Genomic DNA, 13,017 nt, shown 5'->3' with positions numbered 1-13,017 from the left:
TCAGCGCCTGTAGTCTACATACATGATTGTAGTTTGAATAAAGCTTTGTTTAATGTGTTGACTTGTATATGCATTTGTTTATTGTGTGATGGTGACTTTCATTCATTAATTTACTCATTTATTAATATTTATCATTGTTGTCAGTACATAAAATATAATTATTTAATTAATTAATGCTTTAATTAATTGTTTGAATGAAAATGTAGATATGTTCACAATATACACATCTAGAGTGTATCCATGCATAGCTATGTCATTTGACATACATTACATTTTGTTTGTTTTATTGAATTATATAATTTTCAGTAAAAAGTAATACAATTAAGTATTGGTCAGTATTTGTCGTTGTTATTATTGTCTGTTTTGGGGTGGGATAGCAATGCAATTCATTCTGGGGTAATATTGATTTTTAATATTAATGATACATATACAATCTATAAAGTCATGGGTTTGCATACATAATATCAGATTTTATATACAGGAAAAAGGTTGAATATCTTAATATATATTTTCTTAAATAATTCATTATTATTAAAAAAATATTTTTTTTTGTTACTTAGAGGTCTGAGGGATGAAACGACAGAAAAAGAGGAAAACAGCAGTAAGCCACTTTTGCTTGTGGATGAAAATGTTTGGATATAAAATAAAGAAATTAACAACATATTCAAGCAGCCTGTTCTCACGCAAATGCGTCTCTATAGCACGCAGTGTGTTTATCGTGCAATTTATACGCGAAAATGAGTTTTTACGTGGATATGATACGCAGTTTTGCGCGTGCATATGATACGCACTTAATTTCGTGATATACACACGCACCCCACACCACTAATCCTACCCAAGCGTATAATACACACGCACCCTACCCCACCCTAAACCCAACCATGTGCTATCCATGCGTATACTATGCACGTAAAAACTCATTTTCGCGTATATATTACACGATAAACACACTGCGTGCTATATAGACGCATTTGGTGAGATCGGGTTGATTCAAGAGATGATCATTTTGGGTTTTCTTAATAATATAAATAATATCGGTAAAATGTAAACGGTGGGTCACATAAGTTGGGTTAAATAAAACTTAAAAACCCTAAATGTATTCACAAAATAAATGGGCAGCAGTTTCTTTAAAAAGACCATAAAATGAGGAAGTTTAATCAATATCAAGATATTTACAGATAGATGAATTAAACGTGTCTTGTGATAACGCGTTGTAGGTCACATGATAATGTCAACATGGCAGATGTCCGGTTCGCATTCATACTTAACGAGATTTGGCTATAAAGTACCTATTCTTTTAGCGCTCGTTAAGTAAATACTTATTGAAATTAAGTACCTACTCATTGAGTATGCGGTTTCGAACGCAGCCTCCATTTTAGCGAGTCTGACATCAACTGTCAATTAATCCGTCACCATTCCAGCACCTTCCAGCATTTTTTAAATATTGCCAGTGGGTGTAGTCAGGCCAAGGGTTTAGTTACCCTTTAATCTCACCTAAACAGTATGTAAGATTAAAATAACTATAAAGGCTCATGTTGCCCACAACACATTGCACTTTGGAGGAACTACAAAAACGTGTTAAAAAAATGACAAAACATGGCAGATATGTGCGACTGTTGGTGAGAGGTTTAGATAAAAATTTAATCTTGTAAAAAATATTTTTTATTTCATGTTATCCGAGTTATATTTATTGCAAGAACAATGTGGACTTTTATAAAGATCCGTTTGCCCATTAACTTTTAAATCCATCATTAAGCATGAAAATGAGGAGTCTTCACATAAAAGACCCGCGACTGCAGATCAACGTGCTTCTGCATTTCTCTCTGATACGGTAGGGAATTAAATTAATGTGATGGGGATATAGAGGTACTTTTTAACTGCTTTTGACTACGCCACTCCAATTTTACTTGGGTAGGAGATCCCAAATGACTAGAGGGTTTCCCGCTCGGCTATCCAAATAAATTAATAAACTTAAGGCAAGAATTACTCTACAATCAAAGAATCACTTTTATTAAATACCAAATATTGGAGTCTGGTCTCAGTTGATTTCACTCAACAGCTGGCTCAATTTACTCGTTACAGTGATAGTATGAGCAACTATGGGGGGTAACAACACTGTTAAGAAAAAGAAAATACACACAAAATAAATAAATACAAAATCCCCAAAAAAATAAATTACAAATTTCTTACACAGCACACTAAATGCACAAATACACAAAAGCTCTTTCCACACCACACTTGTATGACTCAACGTGAATATCTTCCCCCTAGTTACAATATTGAGAGCTGTAGGTAATGACCCAGCTTTAGTTCACAAAATAAACCATAACAAAAATAATTACAGCTGATTAGTTTCTGGGCCTACAAACAAACGAAAATATGATAAATCTCCAACCCATAAACTATTTAAAAGACAAAACTAAAGGCAGGGAAAACAGTGATTAGTTGCGCAGGACCACTCGAACTCTTTTGGCTGATTTCAGAAGCCACAGGAAGTACAACAGCGGTTAGTATCTATCCATAACTCTTCCAGCTTGACATAGCCAACGTGAGGGCCTTTAAAGGGATACTCTACCGTTTTTTCATATTAAACTATGTTATTCCCTTAACTAAGACGAGTTGATACATACCTCTCTCGTCTCAGTGCGTGCACTTAATCGCTCTGGCGCGCCGCGAAACTTTGATAGCACAGTTCATTCAATAGGGGCCAAGCAGAGAAGCTACCAAACACCTCCACGTTTTCCCTATTTAAATACAGTTACTCGAGTAGTGTAATTCGACCTAGGACGGTGACGCAAAACAAAACGTTGTGCTTTTTTAAGCGTGTAAAGTGGATAACTATATTGTATGGCGGAATACCATAGCAAATGCTTGGGAGCACTTCGACTTGCCGCAGTAATATCTTCTGGGAGAGTGAGCGGAGGCCGGTGAGAGGATTTTTTCACGAGTGAAATATTACTGCGCCAAGTCGAAGTGTTATTATGCTATATAATAATTCAAGTGCAGTATGCTGTAATGGTAACTCAGTGTCCACCACTCATCCAGCCAAACCTTGTCAGCATAAGGACATTTAGACCACACGTCTACAACAAATCAACAGAGCTTGTTCTTCCAGCGACCATGCCAAACAATTCAGGCACTGCAACCATTCCATTCATAGGAAGTGGCATATTTAAAGGGAAACTACAACCTCTATAAATACCCTCAGCAGCACCCTCTATTGACTTGGCTACATTAAATTAAATGTGGAGCATTTTATCTTTTGACAGGCCAGTTTACTGTGACAGGATGCGGCAGTTAGCAACAGTTAAAGACGCAATTGTATGTCCCAAAGCTTGTCTACTCTTCTGCTACACACTCAAAAGTATGCACTTTATCTTCACAAAAAGAGTACCGGTACATACTTTAGGGCGTAGTATAAGTAGGCGAATTGAGACGCAGCAAGAGAGTGTGACAGTGTGAGCTGAATGGCTGACCTCAAGGTGCTTGTCCAGCCGAACCAGGTTCTCCTGGTACATATACCGCACATCAGCCTTCCTGTTAAGCTGTGAGATGTGTAGGACACGATGTACAATAACTCATTTCGATTAAGATACTCAAGCAAGTGGTAAAACATTTAAACATACTTATCTTAGGCCTATGTGAAACTTTATCACAAACATTATAAACTAACTTGTCATCCACACCAACAGCCAATGAAATTGCCTCCCATGCCTTGTCTTTCATGTTTAAATCTTTATATGAAACATCCCATACAACGCCTGATCATCCGTGTTGTGTAGCCGCCTTGTTCCGAATTTAGTTCTCCGACCACCAGCCTGTCACATAACATGCTATGTAATGTATTTCACATAAAAAATATAGTTTATAATGTTGAAATATATTTGTGTGATTACAAAGTTAAAGAATAACAACCCAAAATATTCCCCATTGATTGTTGCATATTATTTGCATTTTTTTTTTTTTTTTGGGAGTAATCTGTTTGGTTTAATTTTATTCACAAACCTTGTTTATTGTATAACCTAAGTGTTTTTCCCCCTCTGGCACTAGAAAATGCATAGAACAAAAAAGTATGCACTGCCCAAATATGACATATAATTTATATATATAATATTTGTTTTGTGTGTTTTTTTTTGTAAATAAATATCTATGCACTTGAGATTTTAGCGTGTGAATAGGACTTTTATTTTGGTGTGGCGATGTGACGTCATGAGGCTGCGTCCGTGATTCGGCTGAAGAAAGGTTTGTTTTTAACAATTTAACGTTTAAATCGCTTGAAACGGTTTAGTAAATGTAATCGTTTTTACAAGCGATGAAAAATGAATGAATCTGTAATGAATGTAACTGTAAGGGTTTATTGCCCTTTTATTTAACATTAAGGAACGATTTTTTATGGGATTTAAAACGCGTCTCGTTTCGCTCTCTGTAGCCTATGGTGAATCAGTTTCTCAAACACGAGTTCGGTCACTGACTGACAAGTTGATGGAAGAAGAAAACTGCGCTTTTGAGTCGAATGATTTGCATAATGATTCACTCACACGAAACCGTGAGAGAGAAACCCCTGTAATGACAATTTTTCCAGACCAACTCCAAATGTTTTCATGAATGCAGTGACAGAATTTTATTTTATAGGGTGGCATGAGGACTCCAAAACAAGCAATAATAATTATTGTGGATTAATGGCCTGATATACACATTCGTGTCCTTTACCAATTCAAGTAATACTGTTTAAAAATATGTAAAAAACGAAATGTAAATAGCCACCAAACCAAGAACCAAATCAATTTTATCTTAAAAATGTCAACAGACTGATTTATTAGGCTACTTAAATTACAATTTTAGTGCAAGTTTAAGAGCAACAAAACACGTAAAGAATGTTAGCAAAGCACTGAGACTGGATCAGTTTTGCAAATGATATTTGAGTTTCTGCTATTAACAGGTGTGAAAAAGAAAAGAAAGTGACATGTGAAGGCTCAGTATGGTAACCCATACTTGGAATTTGTCCTCTGCATTTAACCCACCCAAGTTAGTGCACATTAGGAGTAGTGAGTATATAGCGTACGTGTATAAGTTAAGTATATTTTGGGCTTAAATAGACAGACGTGTGTGTGTGTGTGTGTGTGTGCGCGTGCGTGCGTGCGTTCACTAACTATAGTGTCTTGTTTTTTCTTAATTCTCCTCATCTCTCTTCAGACACACAGAAAAACTCCCGGTGAAGCAACTGAGATCCACATGACATACGATTATAAAGATGGCTATTATTAAAGTGGAAAGTGAAGACATGAAGATTGAAGAAACATTCAGAGTGAAACATGAAGATACTGACGAACAAACAGGTTGGTTTCATTCTTAAAAGCTGAATTCAGTCATTTGATCATTATTAAAATGTCTAGCTCTACAGAAATGAATGATATTTTTTTTTAAATGTCACATCAGTGCCCTTATTAAAGTGGTTTTATTTGACCTGGAGCGGGTCCCTCATGTGGACACTGGACAGACATGTTGAGATCACATGACCAGACAAATATTAATGCCACCTTCATTACTGAAGGCCCTGACTGAAACCCCACGGTACGCTACTGCATGTTGGACATTCATTATTGACAAGTCACGCATTAAATGAGGAAAAACAATACAGAAGTAGCTTAAACAATTATTTTGTGCTAAACACAATAATTGAAAACTACTAAATTGAAAACTATTCATTAATCAGGGTATCTGCACATTTTTTAAAAGTCAAATTAAAGGCTTTTTAAGACCTGAAGAAATCAAAATTAATACCACCGTACATTAGGGGTGTGCAATATTAACAAAAATATATCTCGAGTTTTGTTGATAATAATTAAATGATATTTTACTGATTTTGTACTGGTACCCTGGCTGGTTTAGGCCTGCTGTTGACAGCAGACTCACGAAGATATTCATATTTAACATATTCTATCTATGCAGTGGTCAGTTCACAGTAGTGACTGAAATAAAAAATTGTATTAAGGGGCAATATTTGCCACCTTAAATTGATTTACAGGGGCATTTTCACCTAAATATGGAAATTATTTCTAAACGTATTTAGACAGTGGCGGGCCGTGCATTTCACACCTAGGCCTTCAGTGATGTCCAACCTGAATTAATAACGAAAAACAGTGAAATTCCTGTTTTTATTTTGCACCGGCAGTTATAGGGTTAATGCGGGGAGTTCGGGAAAGGCTGGGTAGAGAGAAACGAGCGAGTGCGTTCGGCTGGCTACAGTGGTTCTTGCGTTCTGATTATAAATTCAGAAAAGGAAACTCCCTTGTCTTGTCCTTCAATGGTTACAATAGTATTAATGTTTGAAAAAAGAAGTTGCTTCGATCATAAATTTACAAGAAAAATTAGGAAGAAAATATTATGCACGGACAAAAACGGGGGCAAAAAATGCATTATACTCACCAAAACTACTGCCTATTTCTTTAATACAAAATCCATTCTAATTTCTTTCCTCAAAAAGACTTGAATTACTTGGTTGTACAGGTTGTCTGTGCGTTTCAGTCCCAACAACCTTTTCTATCGCCATCGAGGCTATAAAGTGCTGAAAGTCGAGTCCGTCCCGACGTATTTCTGGCATAAGTTTTAATTCGCTTTAGTGCTGCGAGTGTCTGCTCGACAGAAGCAGTAAACCGGGAAAACACCGCAAAACATGATGATGTGTAACGTTACAGCCGACACAAGCTCTCACACAGATTTTTGAACGATATCAATGAGATCAGCGGGACTTTTGCCTTCAAAATCAGCCCTGGCATAACTTTACATTGCAGTCAGTTCTGTTTTTACCGGGACAGATCGATATAGTTCCGTGACTCTGCGTAAGCTGAGTAAAGCTGAATAAGGGATTTTTTCCGGTAGGTTTGAACCTGCTGGTGGTCGAGGAAGGAAAGAAACATTAATTTGTGGGTTGAAAAACTATTAAATCTACAGGAATATATTTTAGTTTACACAGTTCGCTACTGACGCGGTTAGCTAGCTCTGACTACCAGTAATAATAGTACACGCTCTGACCATCCAATCAAAGGACGTGAAAATGCTTACGTTATTGTATGCCTGCTAGATGGCCCCGGTGCAGTCAACTCGAAATCTGATTGGCTTATTAAATCTGACTGATTGTCTGATTGGTTAAAGCAACAGTTTCATTGCCATTCATTGTAAGCTACAGGCGCCCGCACTATCGATTCTGAAGGCCTCGAGGCAGATATATTTGACCCTGACAACACATGATGGCTGAAATATGATTGGATAAAAGCGCTAAAATAAACATACACTACTGGAAGCAGCGCAACCAAGAGAAAAGCTATGACATTACGAGAATGGACTATTGGGAATCATGTAATACTCATTCATAAAACCTATATATTAAAGTTCAAGTCAGTGATTCTGATAATGTTTAGGCCAGCAGAGAAGGCCTTGCTGGCCCTGACGGCCCACCACTGTATTTAGAAGTATGCATCACCTTTTATGTCAAATTCTAACATTCAAATTAAATTCTATTAGAATAAGACCGTACCACTGTCAAATTAAATAATTAAATAAAAAACCATCCTTGCAGTGCAGAGGTGACACAGAAGCGGCATCCGAACTGGCATTACTATATTTACACTTAATTTGCAATTGCATAAATAAAGCTATTCAATATTTAAATATGAAATTATTTATAATTTTAACATTTTAATTAAAGGGTACTTTAAATATGCAACTAAACCCGCCAGTAGGAGGCAGTAAGTCACTGTCTTAATAAGTGAGTTGTTGGAGTCATTTATTCAACAGATTTGTTCATACGGCTGATACATTCATTGAATCAAATGATTCGTTCAAAACGTGGATTTCAGTAAAAAAAAAAAAAAATCGCTGTCTGTTGGACTATAGTTTCATTATGAAATTCTCGTCGGCGAAATAAAGGGGGAAACAAACAATATTGACAATATAAAAAGTAACGCACAATGTTAACTTTATTGTTAATTTAACTGTTGTATAAAATAAATAGCACATTTGTGCACAGGAAAACGGCACTCTTGCTCGTGATATTCTAATATAACAACATAATATGATATAAATATAATAAGACAAAAACTCATGGGGACATACCTATAACTGCACTGACACATCACGCAGTGAAAGCAATGAGAGACAAATGCGGTCAGCTCGCACTCGCAGTGCCTCGTACGTAGTTTAAACAATGATTACAATATCATCATAGTTCATAGACAATCCTAAGCACAAAGAATGAACTTAAAATTGAACTGACATTTATTCGTTCTCTTATCCTCTCCTCTCGCGTGCAGGAGACAGACGCAGGCTAATACGCTGCCGTAAATGACGCGAATTGTCACGTGAACAAGCAAATCCACAAAGATAGAATAATAAAAAATTATATGTACGCTAATTAGATCGTTTTCATTTGGAAAGTATTTAGATATGTCTAAGTCAAAGTGTCATCTAAAATTTAAGACCTTTCATAGGTAAAAATAAGACTTTTCATAAGTAAAAATAGGACTTTAAGACTTTTTATGGCCTTAAATTTTAAAAATCGAATTTAAGACTTTTTAAGGATCCGCGGGGACCCTGTTAATTTTTGTACAGTGCACATGGAAGATAACAGTATTCAGAGCCTCAAAATCCAAAAAGTTATTATCATGGTAACATAATAATAAAACTAAATATATAGCAGAAAATATTCATTGAATTGAGCTATACATTAGTCAGATGCAGGGTTGGGGAGTAACGGAATACATGTAACAGCATTACAGTTACATAAAAAAAACGGAATACTATCTGGATAGATACTTAAAACTAAATAAATTGGTATTTTGACATAATAACGCTATATGAAGAACGCTTCTTGTGGCTTGATTATAGTTCCTGGTTCTGTTGCCAGTCAAGAATCACGTGAGCTGGTGCATGCACAAAAAACACATTTACAATCATTCTCCTCAGGTGCAGGTTGAGAGATGGCTAAATTATTAATTACGATGCTTCCCATTCGTTTTCATGTCTGGAAATTTCACAGTTATTTTGTTTTCAAAGAGGAAAAAGGAAACAACATGGTTGTATAGCACAAACCATGCCTTTCAGCTATGAAAATGCTTTCTTTATCAAAGGACTTAACATTCAATTTAAAGGGATGGTTTGGAGTGATTTCAACTTAGGGTCCTTTGCACCATGACCACGAGCCAAACACACCCCCAGTCACAGAAGCTCTTTTTCCCTTGGTCGAACATTATTAAAGTTAGAGCTTATTTAGAGACATCAGCCGAATTGCTTAGTGCAGGCGCTAACGGATCCAAGATTGTATCTCTTAAATTACCCCACTAACAATGCCTGGAATGGTACCAAACTTCTACAGTAGTACAAATAGGTTCTGTACTCACAAACTTTCCAATGCCTTGTTTTAAAAGTACATCAGTTTATTTAAATAACACTTGCCAGATGGCTTATGCTACCGCTAACCAGGACTTCGAGGTCCTGGCAGAAAGCGACACCAGGCAATCACCCGGTAAAAGTTTCTTGGTATATCCCCAAAAAATTAGTATTTTTTCTGAAGTTTTGACAACTTAATTTTAACTAATAATTGTTGCAGACTGGTACTACAAACAAAATATTAGTGCATTCCTGAAACTGGGCGTCGTTACACTACATCCTTAATGCATCGCTTTCTGTCAGGACTTTTACGTGCTTTTCCCAAATCACGGAAGTGACCTTGACGTCTGGGTGGCGGTAGCATAAGCCATCAGGCAAATGTTATTTAAATAAACTCCTGATGTTGTGCGACGTCAAGACATTTTGGCTTCACCTTTCAGCACTTGTGTAGCACACTTGGAAATTAAGAAAGATCACAGCCTTGACCAACATGTATTTAAGTAGACTAATATGTAGATGGTGTACAATTTTTTTTTCCCTTTTTTTTCAAATATTGTGTATACACTATTAAGTATTTTTGTCCTTGTACATGTTAAGGAAATAAAAATAGAACCATCTTTAATACTATACTGTATCCACTAGATGTCTGTATAGACTTTTAAATATATACTGGACTGTGTAATCTAGTTGGTGAAACAAGACAGTTTTTATTTTTTATGCAATCAAAAGTAACCCCCAAATTTCTGACAGCTGGCTTAAGGTATGACGCCAAGGCACCCAAACTTAACAGCTGGACCGTTTGGGGTGCCTAAATTACTGAAGATACACTCCGTTTTAGCTTAAATTTAAATTAAGAAAGTTTTGTGACAGCCACAACTTAATATCATTAATACAGCCAAGTAGGAAGTCTAGTGCAACACTGTCATTCAGTTTCAGAGGCAAATAAATTTGCAAATCATCTGCATAACAGTGAAAAGACAGGTTGTGCTTTCCTATAATAGCCCCTAAAGTGCAGTGTTGGTAGACCAGAAGAGGTCCTCTTGTTATGTGCACACCCAGGAACTTGGTGCTGGGTGTGAGCTCTCCGAAAGTCCACAACAATCTCCTTTGTTTTCTCTACGTTTAGAGAGAGATTGTTTTCGCTGCACCACCTGGCCACCACAGTTGTATCGTCCGCAAACTTTATGAAGTGATTTGTGCTGTTCATTGGTGAACAGTCATGGGTTAGCAGAGTGAAAAGCAGGGGGGCTGAGAACACATCCTTGGGGAGCCCCTGTGTTCAATGTGATGGTACTGGACGAGTTGTTACCGACCCGAACTTCCTGTGGTCTTCCGGTAAGAAAGTCCAACAACCAGTTGCACAAAGAGTTGTTTAGGCCAAGCCGGTCCAGTTTCTGTATTAACTGCTGTGGAATGATGGTATTAAATGCCGAACTAAAATCTATTTTACAACAACGTTGTTGTGTTTGGTGCTGCTTTATTCAGGGTATATGCAGGAATCCTGAAGTTAATTTCAATACCTTTTTAAGACTTTTTGAAGACCTTCTCAAAATATTTTAAGACCTCATCGCCACTTCAAGTTCTAATCAGCAACAAACCTTTAACTTAATAAACGGTTGTAGTTTGTGCCATGTAGAGGACGACAACACATCACCTAATAGTTTTAATTTTTTTATTTAACATCACCTAACCGTGCGTTTCGCAAAATACGTGCCGTCACCTGTATGCAGCGATCTGATCTCACTGACCGACTACGCCGTTGTTTTTTATTAGTAATGGGGAGGAAAATAAATATATTCAAGCATACTTTTTGGAGTCAAACTCTTTGGACAAAGCTTGAACAAAATTGAATACCTCATAAAATCAGGATTAAGACTTTTTAATACCTTTTAAGGGCCTTAATTTTCCCAAAATGGATTTATCAACTTTTAATACTTTTTAAGAAAGTATTAAAAGTTGATACTTTTAATAAAACCCCGCGGACACCCTGTTATTGTATTTGCGGAGAAGACGTCGGACTCTGAGATTTTGGGTTCATGACACCCTCCATGACCGTTATCAATTCGGAGAGTATCACCGGCTGGTGCAGCAGCTGCGGCGTGTTGACGAGAGGTTCCAGCGGAACTTCAGACTGGACACGAAGCAGTATGATAGCGTGTTGTCAAAAGTGGGGCCGCTCATTATGATGACTAGCACCAGAGAATGTCTAATAAGGGGAGAAGGTTCACTCTCGCTACACTTCCGGCTTCTGACTGGTTGCAGTTCCCCTATGATTCCACATGAGGGCGCTCACAGGACGAGTGCAGAATGAATGGAGGTCTATGGAGCTATACCCCTCAAAATCCACTTTTCTCAGGATATAATTTTTTGTCTAGTAATTTGAATGTTGTATTCGAAAGGAGATGCAAAGAAATTGCACATTGCTGGGTGTTAGATTTTTTAGAGTCACTTATTTGCTTTAAAAAGTCTTTCAAAATGTCAATGACGTCATACACATCGTGCGACCAGAGTTACTGCTTTACGGCAATCCTTCAGTCACTTTGGTGTTTTCGCGCTCTGCACTTTCTTTTCTCTCGAGGCATCGCCAGCACAGTGGACACAGGTAAACACACGTGCTAGAAGAGTTTCTGCTAGAAGACATTCTGTTCCCGCTTCGGATGCCATGATGCCATCAAGCGGTATCTCTGGTCGTAACCAGTCATTCACTGACCAATCAGCGTTCATTAGCAGAATGCTAGCGTGTTATGAGCAACAACAACTCAACCCGTAAGAAATCGAAAGAACATAAGTACTCGTTCATTCAACTTTCGACCTATAACCCATGTTGAACTTGCCAAACCTACAATCAAATCTGAGATTTCTCAATGGCAATCGGGTGAAAGACAAATTTAGCCGTCTAGCCCCATAGACTACCATTCATTTTGCACTCGGGCGATCGCCCCCAGTGGAACTCTGGTGGAACTACAACCAAAAATTCGGTACAATAGGACTTAATAGGGAGTGGGCAGGCTCTCTGTAGACGGGCTCTGCTAGCACCAATTACCGCAGTGCAATATGTCCTGCTAAGCGTCTGGCTATTTGCCTGTGGCAAATCTTGTCCTATCTTGTCCACAGGGGACTCCTATCGCACTATTGCTGCCAGCTATCATATGGGAGTGAGCACTATGGCCAACATTGTCCCCCAGGTCTGCAGGGCCATTTGGGACTCCATGGTGAAGGAGTACATGCCAGTGCCCACCACGGAGGATTGGCTGAGCATTGCAAAGGGGTTTTACCAGCGCTGGGCTTTCCCAAACTGTCTTGGATCCATTGATGGGAAACATGTGGTTATTAAGTCTCCTGACAATTCAGGGTCCATGTATTTTAATTATAAGGGGACTTATTCAGTTGTGCTTCTGGCAGTGGTAGATGCCCAATATTGCTTTCGGGTAGTGGATGTGGGCAGCTACGGGAGGACGAGTGACTGCGGTGTCCTGGCCAACTCCACCTTCGGCTAGGCACTACTGGACGGGACTCTTGGCCTGCCACAGGATGCTCTGCTGCCGGGAGCTGAGCATCTAGGACCGCAGCCACATGTTTTTTGTTGCTGATGAGGCCTTCCCACTGCGTCCCAACCTCATGCGGCCTTTTCCT

At 38.0% G+C, this 13,017-nt stretch overlaps 1 protein-coding gene across 8 annotated transcripts in view; it reads left to right on the top strand.

Moving 5' to 3' along the window:
• Positions 1-4,168: 4,168 nt before the first annotated feature.
• LOC307003884 (uncharacterized protein) overlaps positions 4,169-13,017 on the top strand; it is a 52,785-nt gene continuing 43,936 nt past the window's right edge. For 2 of the 8 annotated variants that reach the window (XM_079622751.1, XM_079622754.1), the window contains exons 1-2: positions 4,250-4,563; positions 5,194-5,336. In XM_079622751.1, coding sequence (XP_079478877.1) covers positions 5,252-5,336 — 85 coding nt within the window. In that variant the 5' untranslated portion in view covers positions 4,250-4,563; positions 5,194-5,251. The other 6 variants (XM_079622753.1, XM_079622746.1, XM_079622752.1 and 3 more) reach the window with 6 other exon arrangements.

The sequence above is a fragment of the Phoxinus phoxinus genome (genome assembly GCF_949152265.1).
Source record: "Phoxinus phoxinus genome assembly, chromosome: 9".
Lineage (NCBI taxonomy): Eukaryota > Metazoa > Chordata > Actinopteri > Cypriniformes > Leuciscidae > Phoxinus > Phoxinus phoxinus.
This window is presented reverse-complemented; position numbering and strand designations above follow the sequence as displayed.